The 19620-nt window shown below is 45.2% G+C and overlaps 1 protein-coding gene across 4 annotated transcripts in view; it reads left to right on the plus strand.

Moving 5' to 3' along the window:
* LOC147031219 (uncharacterized) overlaps positions 1-19620 on the plus strand; it is a 196862-nt gene that overhangs the window by 157489 nt on the left and 19753 nt on the right. For 3 of the 4 annotated variants that reach the window (XM_085876073.1, XM_085876071.1, XM_085876072.1), the window contains exons 13-15: positions 12452-13055; positions 14378-14443; positions 14791-14971. In XM_085876073.1, the coding sequence (XP_085732199.1) occupies positions 12452-13055; positions 14378-14443; positions 14791-14971 (851 nt within the window). The remainder of the gene's footprint in view (positions 1-12451; positions 13056-14377; positions 14444-14790; positions 14972-19620) is intronic. The other variant, XM_085876074.1, reaches the window with a different exon arrangement.

The raw sequence follows: 19620 nt of genomic DNA on the forward strand, positions 1-19620 counted from the left end.
CATTCCATGACCATCCATTCACAACATCCCTCTCATCCATATCACTCTGACCACCCATCCACCACATCCCTCTCACCCATGTCACTATATGACCACCCATCCACAACATCATTCTAATCCGTGTCACTCTGACCACCCATCCACAACATCACTCTCACCCATGTCACTATATGACCACCCATCCACAACATCATTCGAATCCATGTCACTCTGACCACCCATCCACAACATCACTCTCATCCATGTCACTATATGACCACCCATCCACAACATCATTCTAATCCATGTCACTCTGACCACCCATCCACAACATTACTCTCATCCATGTCACTCTGACCACCCATCCACAACATTACTCTCATCCATGTCACTCTGACCACCCATCCACAACATCACTCTCACCCATGTCACTATATGACCACCCATCCACAACATCATTCTAATCCATGTCACTCTGACCACCCATCCACAACATTACTCTCATCCATGTCACTCCATGATCACCCATACACAACATCCCTCTCATCTCTGTCACGACATGACCATCCATCCACAACATCCCGATCACCCATGTCACTGTATGATCACCCATCCACAACATCCCTCTCACCCATGTCACAATATAATCACTGTCCACAATATCCTGATCACCCATGTCCTGATCACCCACATCACCCACAAGGGTGATCACCCACATCCTGATCACCCACAAGGACTGGTGCCATGTCCAAAACAAAATCATCGCCCTCCGCTCAGGAAATTGAGATGACGACAGGTAACAGTAACAGATAATATCTGCATACACAACGAATATTACAATAAATTGTAAAAATTATTTGTGATTTTGTGGTAGTTTGGTCAAGGGGTTGAAATCTTATTTCGTTATCAACCAGCTGATGTATATGTTTATCCACTAATTGATGTGGATATATCCACATGTTGATGTATGTTTATCCATGAATTGATGTGGATATATCCACTTGTTGATGTATATGTTTATCCACTAATTGATGTCTACTAACTGACCACCCAGCCTCAACTATCACTCTTACCCATGTCACTATATGATCACCTGTCTACAACATCCTCATCACGCATGTGACTGTATGATCACCTGTCCACACTATCCTGATCACCCATGTCACTGTATGAGCACCCATCCTTCACTCCAATGACATATGAAACATACAACGCTCATCATTACTCTCATTTTTATTTTACCTCCTCCCCCACAAGACACTTATATGCATCCTTACATTCACAACTATCAATCATCACATTCAATAGCACATAGTCCCTCAAACAATATCCTCAACCACCCTGCCCCACCATCCCCTTTGAAATTCACTCTTTACAAGCAACACTTTGTCCACCATCGAGCCAGACACTGGTGCAGACACCACCCCTCCCTTATGGCAATATTAACATATGCTCCAAATAACGCAAAACCCACGTTTCTCCTCTGTTTATCTTCCCCACAAACCACCACACATTATCATGACGAACTGCCCTTCCCTGATCCAACAAGTACCTCTTGAAAATCTCTTCTACAATACATGTCTGGGAGCGTCTGGTGGATGCTGCTGGATAATTGATTTCCGTCTGTCTTTTCACTTGACGAGGGACCAAGGCAGCAACAACAACAACAACAACAACAACAACAACAACAACAACAACAACAACAACAACAACAACAACAACGAAGGAGATATTCAGTTAGGATTATTTATTAACACAATTGGATTTCAGAAGTCGCAATCACTTGAGAGTGGAAATTCCACGGCATTGCACGGAATTTTCACGAGACATATCTCTTGAGATTGTGAATGGGGACATGAAGACAGTTTGTATCATTGTTCACGGGAGACATGTCTCTTGAGAATATGAAAGGGAAACATGAAGACAGTTTGGATGGTTGTTCTTGGGAGATATATCTTTTGAGATTGTGAATGGGGACACGAAGACAGTTTGGATGATTGTTCTTGGGAGACATATCTTTTGAGATTGTGAATGGGGACATGAAAACATCACAGATTCCTTGCACATAGGCCTCCTTGTCCACCCTCAGCACACATACAGTTTTACGTCTCAGCTCCCTGAACAGCTCAGCTCTGCCATTCAGCCTGGCCCTGCAACTCTGGTCAATGGTATCCAGTGTTCCTTGAGACAAAAATATCTTCGCCCTCTGGTGAGTTCCAAGACATCCACCGGCAACATCAAGGATGGTGGTCTTAAATGCACTCCACAACTCTTCAGGATTTGTTTCCTGGCAAGCCATTCCTTATATGGTGATAAAGTGACCCATACTTTACAACACATTTTATACTTCCATATTGTTTAAAGGCAAAAATAGAGAAATGGTTACATAATTTGTGGACAAAATACTTATCTCAAAATGAAAAATATTTGTTTCAGTGTGATTAATACAGAAACACCAGTGCTTTTCAGTAGTCATGTGATCCATAGAGCTTTCTATTGCCAAAATGGCCATTTTCATATTTCACAAGATGGAATTAATTATTTTTACTCCCACATTACCCCCCTTTTGTCCTATCTATTATCCTAGAAAGGACAATTTTAATCAATTTTACCCATGATCAACCATACCCCATTCCTAGAGGAGAAAAGAGCTTTCAAGTTCATCCTTATCAATTGGTGATGGGTGTCCATCGGAGAAGGATGCTGGAGGCAAACACTTCCAATAGCACCCCAGTTCAGCTGATGAGCATGTTTCCAACAACCCAGCCCCCTGTTTCAAGGCCTGGTAACCGGCAGCTGTCAAGCTGCGAAGCATGCCATCAAAGGCCAGAAGGGGAAGCGGGCCATGATGTAGATAGAGCAGTGCTCAATGGGAAACACAGTCAAGTGACTTCCTGAGCCAAGGAGAAGACAGGCCCATAGGTATGGTTTAGGCCCACACTGTGTTGCCGGTGACTCGCCGTATGGACCCTCAGGGCCATCGTTGTGTCTCACCTTAATGGTAAGACCAAGATGCATTCGAAGAGCGAGGTTCGTGAATGTTGTCGATGTCATACCAACAGGCAGGTGCCATTCATGGTGGACTCAGCTCTTTGCCTCACCTGGTTTAGGCTTGTCCAACCTTTGCTTCAGTGGCTTTTTCATTTGCTCATTTCATCTAAGGGGGTCATGCTGTGATCACGGGATGACTTCCCAATCACCCAAATGTGGGTTCACCTCTTTGTTCAATCTCTCGGTGGATGTATCTCAAATCTTAATCAGGCAAAAATCGTAGACTGCACTGCTTTCATCACTCCGAAACAGATGAAATCAAGGTTAAACACTGAGTATAATTTAATTGATCAATAAAACATAGTGGGCCCATGTATTTCAATGAATGACAAAGGTCCTTATAGGAGCATCTAACTTACATTACAGGATATCCAAATTTTCCTTTGTTTCTGTTTTTTTTACACCTAAATGACACACTAAAATCTAAAGAAATCTCGTTTGTATGTTTTTTCAAAAACAATCATCTCATTTACTATTTATAGTGTGGAAAGGGTGGCAGTATTTATCAGTGTTCCAATTTGCACAATTCTAGAAAGGCTTCTTCAGTTTGCCTCATGCTTTGAAGGAAAATTACTCCCTCTTTAATGGTACAATCAGTGAAGGTACCTTTCATGAGGGCAATGTTGTTGAAGCACAATTGAAAGGTACCATGCTAACAAATAACAATCCAGCAAAAAATCCACAATTTTGTCCACCATCCTACAAAGATCCCTTTTAGTCAAGAAAAAGATTCCATCATCTGGATAATAATTATGAAGGTTAGCTTCTTCTTCTTTAATTTGCAATGTGTTCTGATTTGTTTGGGAATATAAGTACAACATTCAAACTCAATAAGGGCACGGACTCCCCCCTGCGGAGTAAAGCGATTCGATTTTGCACAGTTACCATTTGCATTGCAATCATTTTAACATTCATATCTGCTGAACTATCTACAGTTTCATTCACGAGCAGTTCCAAAGCAGCTGCCTTTTTTTTTTTCCAGCTACCTTAGCTGAGGAAAGATTGTCAAGTCAGTGTGAGAAATACCCTGCTTACTTCGTTGCAAATTTTGAAATGGGGAATGGGTATGTAAACATACAAGAAGTCCCACTTCATAAAAATTCACGCACTTGTCCAATTAATCCAAAAAACAAATAAAATAGGTATTATTTTAATGCTGCTTGTTGTGTCATTGTACGATTTTCAAAAATATACAGTAATTCTTTCACTCTGACCTACTTAACATTCATTTCTAGGCATAATTCTGGTTTATCTCTTGTTTGTCTTTCTACAAATTGTGGAGGCATTAAAGTTAGGTCAGTACCAATGACTAATCAGTGAGAGCAATACCATTACAAAACGTGGTACAATTCCAAATTCCATTAATTGATTTCATAATTGCTGTTTGGTCTTGCCATTCTTTCTATATTATGGTCAATAAATACCATTCCTTCATATATTTATTTTCTCCTTGCAGTTAACTTATGATTCCTAATATATAATATTGACCAATATGTTGATCAATTTAGTAACATAGACCCTCCTTCAATATAATGTAAATACCTCAACGTCATATATTATTTCAGTTCAAATCTTCGTAACTTTTGTCTACCCTTCATAAACAAACTTGTGTCACGAGATCCACAGCTACAGTGATTGATAATATATTAATCACCGGATGACTCACACAATTCATGTAGCACCTCACCGGCCGACTTACAACGATTGGCAAGATGTCAAGCCAAATAACAATCCCCCTTAAAGTCCTTTCCCAACACTACAAATCCCTGGATCCACCCTATTTTGAACAATAATTGATCCTTACTGTATTAAATAGTACTTATTGTGCTCATCTTTAAATCTAGGTTCGGATCTGCGCAGTGTCCACAGAGAGACGCAGAGCAAATTGCCTGGCTGCAGCAAATACACTTCTACTAAAAGCTTTAATCCCCCAGGCGCCAAGTGTTTGTTGCCTGCCCGGAATTCACTCCACTGCTCTCTCTGGACTTGGCAGATCCCGGATGAGCCCCAAAGCTGTGGTGGAGATTTCCAACCAAAAGAGAAAACCCTTTGTCATTTAACGGATTGTTTATCACACAAAAACAAATATATGTGGAAAGAAGAGATTGTCTCAAGAGGCCAAGCAGATCTCTGCCTCTGAGCCAGAATACATGGCCTTTTATACAATTGGAAATGGGGAGGGGTGAGAACATCATGGGGCATTTGGCCAATCAAACTACAAGAAAGCTTTTTTTGCACACGAGGTCTTTTGAGCAAAGAGAAAACAATCTTGTGCATAATTAAGCAGATTGTATTGTGAAAGAATGCATGTGTTCCTTCAGGGTGTGTATACACAGAAAACCTTAATTTACTTTAGACAATGATAAGCATTTATCTCAGCATGCAGATAGAGCATCTGTTGTGCACTGCTTTTACAGAATAATTTAGAGGTGAATGACCTCTGCAGTTTGATGAGACGCCTGCTGATAAGAGGACAATGGGAACAAAGTTCATGTTTGTACAATTTTGTAATTGAATGGGAGGCCATAATTAATGAGACTAATGCCTCTGAGGACAAGACTGTCTGGCATCACCAAAGTAATTCTCCCCAATTTGCCAACCAAGTGGAAAATATAAGATTGTACTGTTACATAGTTTACTAACATACTATTTCTATTTATTTATAAAACAACCTTCTGTATGTAATGATGTATCAAGTATATTTTAGAGTAACAAACATAATGGATGGGTACATATTTCCTTTTACTAAACATTGACTAACAAGATTTCTTACCAGGCCCAGTTGCACTTGGGCCAGTAAGGGCATAATGTACTCATTATTGCATTGGTTAATGAATGATCCAAAGGTTTAATATGGAAAGATACATCATTTTATGGGGAATAAACAAGACCATAGGATAGTGAACCGGGATTATATTCCATCCACCCACGGTCTGTCAGCATTGACGCTGCCAGTGTGCTAAAAAGATGAACTCTGACCTTGTCATAGTGAGAGAACTGAAAGCATAATTATCCTGCAGACAATTGAAGTCCATCTCAAATCTGTCTCAGTGCCGTTGCAGATGATGTTTCCTGGCAAACCATTCCTTATATGGTGATAAAGTGTCCGATACTTTAAAACATATTTTTTTTCCATATTGTTTAAAGGCAAAAATAAAAGAAATGACCACATAATTTGTGGACAAAGAACACTTATTTCAATATGAAAAGTATTTGTGTCTGTGTGATTAATACAGAAACGTCAGTGCTTTGCAGTAGTCATGTGATCCATCGAGCTTTCTATTACCAAAATCTCCATGTTCATATTTCACAAGATGAAATTAATTATTTTTACTTCCACAGGGGCAAGTTGGGGTGTGGTGGGTGTGGGGTGAAGGTTTGAGTTTTTGGACTGTGGCAGAAGGTTTGAGTGTGTGGGGTGGGGCAGAAGGATTGAGTTGTTGGGGTGTGGTGGATGTGGAATGAAGGTTTGAGTGTTTGGACTGCGGCAGAAGGTTTGAGTGTGTGGGGTGGGGCAGAAGGATTGAGTTGGTGGGGTGCGGTGGAAGGTTTGAGTGTGTGGGGTGCGGGGAAAGGTTTGAGTTGGTGGGGTGTGGTGGAAGGTTCGAGTTTGTGGGATGTGGTAGAAGGTTTGAGTTTGCGGGGTGTGGTGGAAGGTTTCAGTATGTGGGGTGTGGTGGAAGGTTTCAGTATGTGGGGTGTGGTGGAAGGTTTCAGCATGTGGGGTGTGGCGGAGCTTTCAGCATGTGGGGTGTGGCGGAAGGTGAAAATGTGTGGGGTGCAGCAGAAGGTTTGAGTGTGTGGGGTGTGGAGGAAGGCTTGAGTGTGTGGGGTGCGGTGGAAGGTTTGAGTTGGTGCGGTGCAGTCGAAGGCTTGTGTGTGGGGGGGTGCGGTGGAAGGTTTGAGAGTGTGGGGTGTGGTGGAAAGTTTGAGTTTGTGGGGTGTGATGGAAGGTTTGACTTTGTGGGGTAAGGTGGAAGGTTTGACTTTGTGGGGTGTGATGGAAGGTTTGAGTGTGTGGGGTGTGGTGGAAGGTTTGAGTTTGTGGGGTGTGGTGGAAGGTTTGAGTTTGTGGGGTGTGATGGAAGGTTTGACTTTGTGGGGTAAGGTGGAAGGTTTGACTTTGTGGGGTGTGATGGAAGGTTTGAGTTTGTGGTGTGAGGTGGAAGGTTTGAGTTTGTGGGGTGTGATGGAAGGTTTGAGTTTGTGGGGTGTGGTGGAAGGTTTGAGTTTGTGGGGTGAGGTGGAAGGTTTGAGTTTGTGGGGTGTGGTGGAAGGTTTGAGTTTGTGGGGTGTGGTGGAAGGTTTGAGTTTGTGGGGTGTGGTGGAAGGTTTGAGTTTGTGGGGTGAGGTGGAAGGTTTGAGTTTGTGGGGTAAGGTGGAAGGTTTGACTTTGTGGGGTGTGATGGAAGGTTTGACTTTGTGGGGTAAGGTGGAAGGTTTGACTTTGTGGGGTGTGATGGAAGGTTTGAGTGTATGGGGTGTGGTGGAAGGTTTGAGTGTGTGGGGTGTGGTGGAAGGTTTGAGTTTGTGGGGTGTGGTGGAAGGTTTGAGTTTGTGGGGTGTGGTGGAAGGTTTGAGTTTGTGGGGTGTGATGGAAGGTTTGACTTTGTGGGGTAAGGTGGAAGGTTTGACTTTGTGGGGTGTGATGGAAGGTTTGAGTGTGTGGGGTGTGGTGGAAGGTTTGAGTTTGTGGGGTGTGATGGAAGGTTTGACTTTGTGGGGTGTGGTGGAAGGTTTGAGTTTGTAGGGTGTGGTGGAAGGTTTGAGTTTGTGCGGTGTGCCGCAAGGTTTGAATTTGTGGGGTGAGGGGGAAGGTTTGAGTTTGTCGAGTGTGATCGTAAGTTTGACTTTGTGGGGTGAGGTGGTAGGTTTGACTTTGTGGGGTGAGGTGGAAGGTTTGAGTTTGTGGGGTGAGGTGGAAGGTTTGAGTTTGTGGGGTGTGGTGGAAAGTTTGAGTTTGTGGGGTGAGATGGAAGGTTTGAGTTTGTGGGGTGTGGTGGAAGGTTTGAGTTTGTGGGGTGTGGTGGAAGGTTTGAGTTTGTGGGGTGAGGTGGAAGGTTTGAGTTTGTGGGGTGAGGCGGAAGGTTCGTGTTTGTGGGGTGTGGTGGAAGGTTTGAGAGTGTGGGGTGTGGTGGAAAGTTTGAGTTTGTGGGGTGAGATGGAAGGTTTGAGTTTGTGGGGTGAGGTGGAAGGTTTGAGTTTGTGGGGTGAGATGGAAGGTTTGAGTTTGTGGGGTGAGGCGGAAGGTTTGAGTTTGTGGGGTGAGATGGAAGGTTCGAGTTTGTGGGGTGAGGTGGAAGGTTTGAGTTTGTGGGGTGAGATGGAAGGTTTGAGTTTGTGGGGTGTGGTGGAAGGTTTGAGTTTGTGGGGTGAGGTGGAAGGTTCGAGTTTGTGGGGTGAGGTGGAAGGTTTGAGTTTGTGGGGTGAGGCGGAAGGTTTGAGTTTGTGGGGTGAGGTGGAAGGTTTGAGTTTGTGGGGTGTGGTGGAAGGTTTGAGTTTGTGGGGTGTGGTGGAAGGTTTGAGTTTGTGGGGTGTAGTGGAAGGTTTGAATTTATGGGGTGTAGTGGAAGGTTAAAATGTGTGGGGTGTGGTGGAAGGTTTGAGTGTGTGGGGTGTGGTGGAAGGTTTGTGTGTGTGGGGTGTCGTGGAAGGTTTGAATTTATGGGGTGTAGTGGAAGGTTAAAATGTGTGGGGTGTCGTGGAAGGTTTAAATTTGTGGGGTGTGGTGGAAGGTTTGAGTTTGTGGGGTGTGGTGGAAGGTTTGAGTTTGTGGTGTGTAGCGGAAGGTTTGTGTGTGTGGGTTGTAGTGTAAGGTTTGAGTTTGTTTGGGTGTGGTGGAAGGTTTGAGTTTGTTTGGTGTGGTGGAAGGTTTGAGTGTGTGGGGTGTGGTGGAAGGTTAAAATGTGTGGGGTGTGGTGGAAGGTTTGAGTGTGTGGGGTGTGGTGGAAGGTTTGTGTGTGTGGGGTGTAGTGGAAGGTTTGAATTTATGGGGTGTAGTGGAAGGTTAAAATGTGTGGGGTGTGGTGGAAGGTTTGAATTTGTGGGGTTGGTGGAAGGTTTAAATTTGTGGGGTGTGGTGGAAGGTTTGAGTTTGTGGTGTGTAGCGGAAGGTTTGTGTGTGTGGGTTGTAGTGTAAGGTTTGAGTTTGTGGGGTTTGGTGGAAGGTTTGAGTTTGTGGGGTGTGGTGGAAGGTTTGAGTGTGTGGGTTGTAGTGGAAGGTTTGTGTGTGTGGGTTGTAGTGGAAGGTTTGTGTGTGTGGGGTGTAGTGGAAGGTTTGAGTTGGTGGGGTGTGGTGGAGGGTTTGAGTTTGTGGGTTGTAGTGTAAGGTTTAAATTTGTGGGGTGTGGTGGAAGGTTTGAGTTTGTGGGGTGTGGTGGAAGGTTTGAGTGTGTGGGGTGTGGTGGAAGGTTAAAATGTGTGGGGTGTGGTGGAAGGTTTGAGTGTGTGGGGTGTGGTGGAAGGTTTGTGTGTGTGGGGTGTAGTGGAAGGTTTGAATTTATGGGGTGTAGTGGAAGGTTAAAATGTGTGGGGTGTGGTGGAAGGTTTGAGTGTGTGGGGTGTAGTGGAAGGTTTGAATTTATGGGGTGTAGTGGAAGGTTAAAATGTGTGGGGTGTGGTGGAAGGTTTGAGTGTGTGGGGTGTGGTGGAAGGTTTGTGTGTGTGGGGTGTCGTGGAAGGTTTGAATTTATGGGGTGTAGTGGAAGGTTAAAATGTGTGGGGTGTGGTGGAAGGTTTAAATTTGTGGGGTGTGGTGGAAGGTTTGAGTTTGTGGGGTGTGGTGGAAGGTTTGAGTTTGTGGTGTGTAGTGGAAGATTTGTGTGTGTGGGGTGTAGTGGAAGGTTTGCGTGTGTGGGGTGTTGTGGAAGGTTTGTGTGTGTGGGATGTCGTGGAAGGTTTGTGTGTGTGGGGTGTAGTGGAAGGTTTGCGTGTGTGGGGTGTAGTGGAAGGTTTTTGTGTGTGGGGTGTAGTGGAAGGTTTTTGTGTGTGGGGTGTAGTGAAAGGTTTGAATTTATGGGGTGTAGTGGAAGGTTAAAATGTGTGGGGTGTGGTGGAAGGTTTGAATTTGTGGGGGTGGTGGAAGGTTTAAATTTGTGGGGGTGGTGGAAGGTTTGAGTTTGTGGGGTGTGGTGGAAGGTTTGAGTGTGTGGGGTGTGGTGGAAGGTTAAAATGTGGGGTGTGGTGGAAGGTTTGAGTGTGTGGGGTGTGGTGGAAGGTTTGTGTGTGTGGGGTGTAGTGGAAGGTTTGAATTTATGGGGTGTAGTGGAAGGTTAAAATGTGTGGGGTGTGGTGGAAGGTTTGAATTTGTGGGGGTGGTGGAAGGTTTAAATTTGTGGGGGTGGTGGAAGGTTTGAGTTTGTGGGGTGTGGTGGAAGGTTTGAGTTTGTGGTGTGTAGCGGAAGGTTTGTGTGTGTGGGTTGTAGTGGAAGGTTTGTGTGTGTGGGGTGTAGTGGAAGGTTTGAGTTGGTGGGGTGTGGTGGAAGGTTTGAGTTTGTGGGGTGTGGTGGAAGGTTTAAATTTGTGGGGTGTGGTGGAAGGTTTGAGTTTGTGGGGTGTGGTGGAAGGTTAAAATGTGTGGGGTGTGGTGGAAGGTTTGAGTGTGTGGGGTGTGGTGGAAGGTTTGTGTGTGTGGGGTGTGGTGGAAGGTTTGTGTGTGTGGGGTGTAGTGGAAGGTTTGAATTTATGGGGTGTAGTGGAAGGTTAAAATGTGTGGGGTGTGGTGGAAGGTTTGAGTGTGTGGGGTGTAGTGGAAGGTTTGAATTTATGGGGTGTAGTGGAAGGTTAAAATGTGTGGGGTGTGGTGGAAGGTTTGAGTGTGTGGGGTGTGGTGGAAGGTTTGTGTGTGTGGGGTGTCGTGGAAGGTTTGAATTTATGGGGTGTAGTGGAAGGTTAAAATGTGTGGGGTGTGGTGGAAGGTTTAAATTTGTGGGGTGTGGTGGAAGGTTTTGAGTTTGTGGTGTGTGGTGGAAGGTTTGAGTGTGTGTGGGGTGTAGTGGAAGATTTGTGTGTGTGGGGTGTAGTGGAAGGTTTGTGTGTGTGGGATGTTGTGGAAGGTTTGTGTGTGTGGGATGTAGTGGAAGGTTTTTGTGTGTGGGGTGTGGTGGAAGGTTTGAGTGTGTGGGGTGTAGTGGAAGGTTTTTGTGTGTGGGGTGTAGTGGAAGGTTAAAATGTGTGGGGTGTGGTGGAAGGTTTGAGTGTGTGGGGTATGGTGGAAGGTTTGTGTGTGTGGGGTGTAGTGGAAGGTTTGAATTTATGGGGTGTAGTGGAAGGTTAAAATGTGTGGGGTGTGGTGGAAGGTTTGAGTGTGTGGGGTGTGGTGGAAGGTTTGTGTGTGTGGGGTGTCGTGGAAGGTTTGAATTTATGGGGTGTAGTGGAAGGTTAAAATGTGTGGGGTGTGGTGGAAGGTTTGAGTGTGTGGGGTGTGGTGGAAGGTTTGTGTGTGTGGGGTGTCGTGGAAGGTTTGAGTGTGTGGGGTATGGTGGAAGGTTTGTGTGTGTGGGGTGTAGTGGAAGGTTTGAATTTATGGGGTGTAGTGGAAGGTTAAAATGTGTGGGGTGTGGTGGAAGGTTTGAGTGTGTGGGGTGTGGTGGAAGGTTTGAATTTATGGGGTGTAGTGGAAGGTTAAAATGTGTGGGGTGTGGTGGAAGGTTTGAGTGTGTGGGGTGTGGTGGAAGGTTTGTGTGTGTGGGGTGTCGTGGAAGGTTTGAATTTATGGGGTGTAGTGGAAGGTTAAAATGTGTGGGGTGTGGTGGAAGGTTTGAGTGTGTGGGGTGTAGTGGAAGGTTTGAATTTATGGGGTGTAGTGGAAGGTTAAAATGTGTGGGGTGTGGTGGAAGGTTTGAGTGTGTGGGGTGTGGTGGAAGGTTTGTGTGTGTGGGGTGTCGTGGAAGGTTTGAATTTATGGGGTGTAGTGGAAGGTTAAAATGTGTGGGGTGTGGTGGAAGGTTTAAATTTGTGGGGTGTGGTGGAAGGTTTGAGTTTGTGGGGTGCGGCGGAAGGTTTGAGTTTGTCGGGTGTGGAGGCAGGTTTGAGTTTGTGGTGTGTAGTGGAAGATTTGTGTGTGTGGGGTGTAGTGGAAGATTTGTGTGTGTGGGTTGTAGTGGAAGATTTGTGTGTGTGGGGTGTAGTGGAAGGTTTGTGTGTGTGGGTTGTAGTGGAAGATTTGTGTGTGTGGGGTGTAGTGGAAGGTTTGCGTGTGTGGGGTGTTGTGGAAGGTTTGTGTGTGTGGGTTGTAGTGGAAGATTTGTGTGTGTGGGGTGTAGTGGAAGGTTTGCGTGTGTGGGGTGTGGTGGAAGGTTTGATTGTGTGGGGTGTAGTGGAAAGAAACTGTGTTTCAGGTTCCCAACAGTCTTTAAATGTGTGCATTGACACACAGCTATGTCATAATGATTATCTTCCATAAATCTCACCTTTCTTGTAGAAGAGCCATCTGTTGAGAGTGTGCAACCTTCTCCGAGATCTGCCCTCTCTGCTGAGAGATGTGCTCTACCTGCTGAGAGATGTGCTCTACCTGCTGAGAGATGTGCTCTACCTGCTGAGATATCGGCTCTACCTGCTGAGAGATCGGCTCTACCTGCTGAGAGATCTGCTCTACCTGCTGAGAGATCGGCTCTTCCTGCTGAGAGATCGGCTCTTCCTGCTGAGAGATCGGCTCTTCCTGCTGAGAGATCGGCTCTTCCTGCTGAGAGATCGGCTCTACCTGATGAGAGATCGGCTCTTCCTGCTGAGAGATCGGCTCTTCCTGCTGAGAGATCGGCTCTACCTGCTGAGAGATCGGCTCTTCCTGCTGAGAGATCGGCTCTACCTGCTGAGAGATCGGCTCTACCTGCTGAGAGATCTGCTCTTCCTGCTGAGAGATCGGCTCTACCTGCTGAGAGATCGGCTCTACCTGCTGAGAGATCGGCTCTACCTGCTGAGAGATCGGCTCTACCTGCTGAGAGATCGGATCTACCTGCTGAGAGATCGGCTCTACCTGCTGCTCGAGAACGTTTGTCCTTTGGAAAAGGAACGCTGAAGTTTTTCAGGTGGCTATTTAGTTGATGTTTATTTGTATTACGAGTCATGACAAATAGGTTCCACAAGTAAAATTCACATGACCATCCAAGATCAAATGGTGATGACAATTCATATTTGATGAAAATGATTAGAACAAGTCTGGAGACGGCGATGGTTCACGAGCAATGTACACGGTTCGCCTTTTTTATTTTTTGATCTTCGAGGGGCCGCTATGGGCAAACTGGCGAGAATCGGGAAAAACGTAAATGATGAAAGTTGTCGTACTCAAAGAGCACTACTAGCATACCAACTTTCATTCGAAACAGTTGAAAACCCTGGGAGCTCGATGCCCAATTTATTGATTTTTTTGACATTTTCTAAGTTCGTGACCTTGTGACCTTGACCTTGGGACAAAAATGAAAAATCGAGCTCCGTGGGGCTATGCAGGTGCCATTGGGCTAACCAAATAACGAAACCCCTGCCAGATTCGACAAACCCCCTTGGAGAAGATGTAACTTGAAATCAGCTACCCCCTAAAAACACGTTTTTTGGGCGTGGCTCCGCCCATAATGGGCGCAGCACGCCCATAATGGGCGCAGCACGCCCATTCTCAGGAAAACACAACTAGATCATGATATAAACCTCCCACCCAAATTTTATCAGGATCAGATCAAAACCCACGGAGCTATGCTCGGGACAGACAGACAGACAGACACACACATAACGAATATAGTAGTCACTTACTGACTCGTGAACCAATACAAACCACCTTTTACCCACTCTACACCACAATCATCATTGGATCACGATTTTGACAACTCATTATAATGATTACTCATTTTGTATTCATCATGTGACTGCTGAGTTGCATCCTTGCTGAGGCCACGGCTGTGCTACTCATGCGTTGCCCCTATAAGTTAGAGCAGGAATTAGTAATTTGTTCATAATGCTGGTGATAACTCACCTGCTGTTCATTCACCTAGAACACTGCAGGATCTTTAATGTCTTCCAACTAAGCTGGCAGACAGGGTACCCAGTTTAACATCCATTCAAGAGCTGACACATGTGCACACACACACACACACACACACACACACACACACACACACACACACACACACACACACACACACACACACACACCAATGCCTCGCCCTGCCTGTGAAACACCAGCAAGGAAGTGTATAGGTGTGCCGAGATTCGAACCCAGGTTCGACACTCAGATGTGAGGGCAACTCTGTGAGTTGTAAAAAGCTCATGTCGCTCTTCGCTTTCCCCGTGCATGTTGTCTTTCCTTTGTCACCTCAACGATCACCAATGACGTGCAAATGTGCACATTGTTTAACCATAGATCTCCTCTGAGGCAATCTCTGGGAAAAGGAAAGAAGAGCAATGTGCACGTCTCCTCGTCAAACAAGTGAGTGCTTGTGTTTTACAATCCCATCACAACACATACCTCATGGTATCATACATTGTCTTCACAAAGGTGTTTGTCTCGACATGTTTTCACTCATTCCTTCTGCATGAAAGGTGTTTGTTTGACAAAATTTTGGCTTCTGTGTGATGGACCAATGTAAAGGATGTTTCTATTTGTGCACTGGAATCTACCCTTGGATCGAGTGCAGGTTGTTTGGTGAGGTATCGGTTTATGGTCATCGTTGCACATGTGACGTGAGCCTTGCATTGTGGGCTCCTGAACAATGGCAAGGTGTGATGGTGGTGAGATGGTGTTACGGAAACGTTCATTGGGATTTCTCTTTGCAGGGAATCTCAGGATAGCACAAGGAACGTGTCCGATTGGGCTCGAGAGAGAAATGGTCCCAGAAGCAACGCTCTGTCTGCATGTATGCCCTGGAGCCGAAGGAACTCCGACGGTGGTGTGGACTCGGACAATGGATTGTCTGACGGTCCTTTGCCTCGAGCGGGCAGGCCACAGGCAAGCCTGGTTTGTTTGGGATCGTGGCGCCCAATGCGAGTTTACCTCATTTGCATGCATTTGTTATTTCCAAGTGTGACTCGACAAAGCCATTCCAATTATTTCTTGAGTTTTCCTCATTTTTGTAAAATAAGTCCTGCTTCGAGGCACATCACCTTCTCACGCACATGACGTGTCAACATTGCTCTGCTGTTTTTTTTACCTCCACCACCGAAGGTGAAGGAGGTTATGTTTTCACTCCTTTCTGTCTGTTTGTCTATGCACAAGATATCTCAAAGAGTTGGGGATGAATCTGGATGAAATTTTGTGGACAGGTTGGGTGTGTGATGACGACGAATTCATTTGACTTTGGTGAAGATCCAAATCCAGATCTGACTCCGAGAATTTTTAAAGTGAATCTTCATCATTGAGAGATTGGGCTCAAAAATGATATATAGCATGGTATCTCAAAAATGTGTTGTGCTAGATATGTTCTCATGGATCAGGCATTACAGGGCGGAGGTATGCGCTCTACCGAATGCTCTTCTTGTTTTTTGTTGTTTGTTTTGTAGACACTGTCGAGGCTTGTATGAGAGCTAACACACAGAATAATATACAAGGGGAGCAGGAGACAAGAGGGGCAGGAGAGGGAAGGAAAAAGCAGTGTGGAACACAGACATGAGGAGATCTGTGGAAGGGAGAGGGATGAGGCAGGGTACACAGGGTAAGCAAGATGGACATTACAGGGACTTTCAGGTCCTTGCATGACTGGGCCTTTCATGAAGGAAAGCAGAGAATTTGAAGGAGGTGGGTTTGGGATGGAATAGCGGGGGAATAAAACATCATGGTTTTGGATGGGGGATGATAAGAGATGGTAGTGAACAGCTGGTTTGAAGACCTGGAGAGAAGTATGAGATTGAAGAGAGTGTGGGAGTTTGTTCCAAAGGTGGGGAAAAAGAGGAATGTAAGAGTGAAGGTGAGCAGTGATTCTTGATTTTGGTAATTTTACCAGAAGGGGGTTGCCGGCGGACCTTGAGCGCCTTGCGAAAATATGGGGGGGGAGGCCGGAGGGGAGACGGCAGAAGACAGAAAGACCACTGACCTGCCTGTGATGAGAGAGTGAGAGACTCAAAGACTCAGCCTCTTCGTGGGAGATACCAATCACACTAAATTCCTTGGTTTCTACAGCGTGAAGCCGAGAAAGTTGGGAGGCAGGACCACCAGTCCAGAGGGGAGAACAGTACTCCATATGGCTGCAGACAAAAACTTTGTACATGGTCAGGAGTTCAGGTGTGCCAAGGAAGGACTTTGCACGACGGAGGATGCCCAGTCTGTGACAAGATTTGGAGGCCAGCTTGGAATCGTGGCTTTCCTAGGAAATATAGCTAGTGAGACCCAGAAGCTTGAATGAAAGGACTTCTTGAAGAGGACTGTTGAGGAAGTAAATTGGGGGGGGAGGGGGGAGACGGGTTTCCAGACAGTCCTTTTGAAGAGATATCCTGTGCGTGTGAGTTTTTTTTCGGAGTGAAGGACATGTTCCACGTGTTGGACCACCTTGTGATTTTATCCAGAGCTGCAAAGAGTGAAGAGGCTGCTCCTTGCCAATATGAGGGATGACAGATGGTATGGCAGAGGATTTTCCAGAGAATCATAGAGATCATTGATGAAAACCAGAAAAAGAACAGGACCCAGAACACTGTCTTGAGAAACTCCAGCCTGGACAGGAAGAGGGGATGAGAGAAATCCATTTCGGTCTACATGTTGGCTGTGACAGGAGAGGAAGTCTGTGAGCCATGAGTGGAGATGGCCTTGGATACCATGGGAAGAGAGTTTGGTGAGAAGGGCAGGGTGCCAGACCGTATCAAAAGCACGTGATATGTCTTGGGATATGGCTCTGATTTCATGTCTGGCATTGAGTCCCTCCATCCATTGTTGGGAGAGCAGAAGCAGCATATCCAGGGTAGAGGGACCTGGTCAGAATCCAAATAGATGATCGGAAATCAAGCTATTGGAGAAGAGGAAGGATTTAATGTCAGAAGCGATGATGGATTCCATAACCTTGCTGATGATTGGGAGAAGGCTGATTGGTCTGTCTTTGCAGGGATCTGTTTTTGCACCTTTTTAGCTCGCCTGTTCGTAGAACAGAGAGCTATAGCGATACCCTCGGCGTGAGCGTGAGCGAGAGCGTCAGCGTGAGCGTGAAAATGTTACATTTTTTGTATTACGGAAAAACTCCTCGACGGATTTCGACGATACTTGGTGGAGGGGGGGGGGTTAAGTATGGTCCAAGGATCATGCCGTTATATTTTGGACTTGGTCCCCCCCCCCAAAAAAAAAACTTGTTGGAAATTTTTTTTTTTGCATTTCTACATGTTTTAAGTGATTTCCAACCCCCCCTCCCCCCAAAAAAAATTTAGAGAAAAACATTTTTGCAACTTTTTTTTCGACAATTTCGATTTCTTTTTTTTGCATTTCTACATGTTTTAAGTGATTTGCTACCCCCCCCCCTCAAAAAAAAATTGTTCGAGAAAATTTTTTTTTGCATTTATGCATGTTTTAAATGATTTCCAACCCCCCAAAAAATTGTTCGAAAAAAATTTTTTTGCATTTTTACATGTTTTAAGTGATTTCCACCGCCCCCCAAAAAAAAATTGTTAGAGAAAAAAACATTTTTGCAACTTATTTTTCAACAAAATGTCGAATTTTTTTTGCATTTATACATATTTTAAGTGATTAGGAATTCGACGAAACTTAGTGGGGGGGTTAGGTATGGTCCAAGGATCATGCCATGAGATTTTGGAATTGGTCCCCCCCAAAAAAAGTTAGAGAAAAAAATATATATATTTTTTTGCATTTCTACATGTTTTCAGTGATTTCCAACCCCCCTCCCCCCAAAAAAAATTGTTAGAGAATTATAAAAAATATTAATTATTAGACTCGTCTTTTAAAAACGATTAATGTATAAACAGGCGAGCATCGGGTGGCTTTGACACCAACTCTGGTTTATACAGCGCAGTAATGTTTGCTGATTTCTAAGCAGACGGCAGCTGACCTTGAGCAAATGAGAGGGTGAATAGAACAGAGAGAGGGTGAGCAAGAGCAGGTTTTTAGGACATGTGGGCTGATGCCGTCTGGGCCGGTTGCAAAATCTGAGTCAAGGTTTCATAGCAAGCTCTTCACCTTGTCAGGAGAAAAGGACACAGAGTCCCGGAACAGCTGGGTGCGACTGGGTAAGGTGGGTATGGAAAGCGATGGGTTTGTGACACAAGATTTAGAAGCAAACACGGAGTTTAGTCATTCAGCCTTTTCACGTGAGTTGACGGCTGTACGGCCATTTGGGGTGGGGTTGGAGGAAGAACATACACCAGAAACAGACTTTTATGCCACCAGGATTAGAAAGAGGGAGACAGGTTTGAGAGTTTAGACTTGAGCTTAGAAAGATGTTGTTTTCTGGCTCTCCTGAGGGTAGACACACACTTGTTCCGAGCTTTGTGGAAGGAACTGAAATTGCCTTCAGTTGGGTTTGCTTTCCATGAGGCAATGGCAAGTTGTTTGAGGAAAACTTCCTCACCACAAGCTTCAGTGTGCCATGGGTGGGTGGAAGGGTAGGACAACTGAAGATGAGAGGGGATAAATCTGTGCATGAGAGAGTAAGTTTATTTGAAAGAATTTCCAGGATGAGTTCATGTTTGAGGAAGTAGAGATGGGAGACCATTCTAGAAGTTTGATGACTGCTTGAAGTCCCTGCCTGTCATCCTGAGTGAAATGCCAGACTCGGCGGTGCTGAGGTGCTTCTCCAATAACAGCCAGAGAGATGTCTGTATTTTGACAAGCAGGTGGTCAGATGAACCAATTGGAGCGAAGGAAGAACAGCAGATATTTTCAGGGAAATATTTCAGGGAGTACCAAACAAATCAGACCCAGAAGAGATGGAGTACCGTTTGTTGAGATCTGGGTTGGGAAGTTGACTGATTGATTCAGTCCCAACTAGTCGTTGAAGTCTTTTGTTGAAGTGCCATGGCAGGTGAGGGAGGTACCCACACCGAGCCACCTGGTATAATGACAATTGAAGTCGCCACATATGAGGAAGAAAGAGTTTGGATGAGAAAATAGAAGTTGGTCCATGTTTTCGGATAGTGAGGCGTCAAAGGAGTCATCACTGTTGGGTGGACGGTAGAGTATCTATCTATAATTCCAGCAGTGTGTGTGTGTGTGTGTGTGTGTGTGTGTGTGTGTGTGTGTGTGTGTGTGTGTGTGTGTGCGCGTGTGTGTGTGTGTCTGTGTGTGAGTGTGTGTGTGTGTGTGTGTGTGTGTGTGTGTGTGTGTGTGTGTGACCGCTGTTTCTCGACAACCGCTGGTCCGATCTAATTGAACCTTGCCAGATATATTGCTGGGGACCTGAGGATGTGCCTTTTCAAGGTTTGACATTAATCGGACAAGTGCTTCGCAAGTTATGGCCATTTATTTACCAAACCAATGGCAAGACACGTTGTTGCGTGGGCGTGGCCGATGGTGAAGGGAAGCACAGCCACGTTCCCCATTACAGGTTACAACGTAGGGCTTCCGGAGAGTGATGACTTCGTTTATTCTAATAATTTCTCGATTTCTTATGCACATTTATAGATAAACACAATGCCCCAAGTTATGATCGTTTTCCTATTAGACGGTGTATAAATTTC

The sequence above is a fragment of the Eptatretus burgeri genome, chromosome 3 (genome assembly GCF_056783735.1).
Source record: "Eptatretus burgeri isolate ZD-2024b chromosome 3, Ebu_testis_v1, whole genome shotgun sequence".
NCBI classification, from domain to species: domain Eukaryota; kingdom Metazoa; phylum Chordata; class Myxini; order Myxiniformes; family Myxinidae; genus Eptatretus; species Eptatretus burgeri.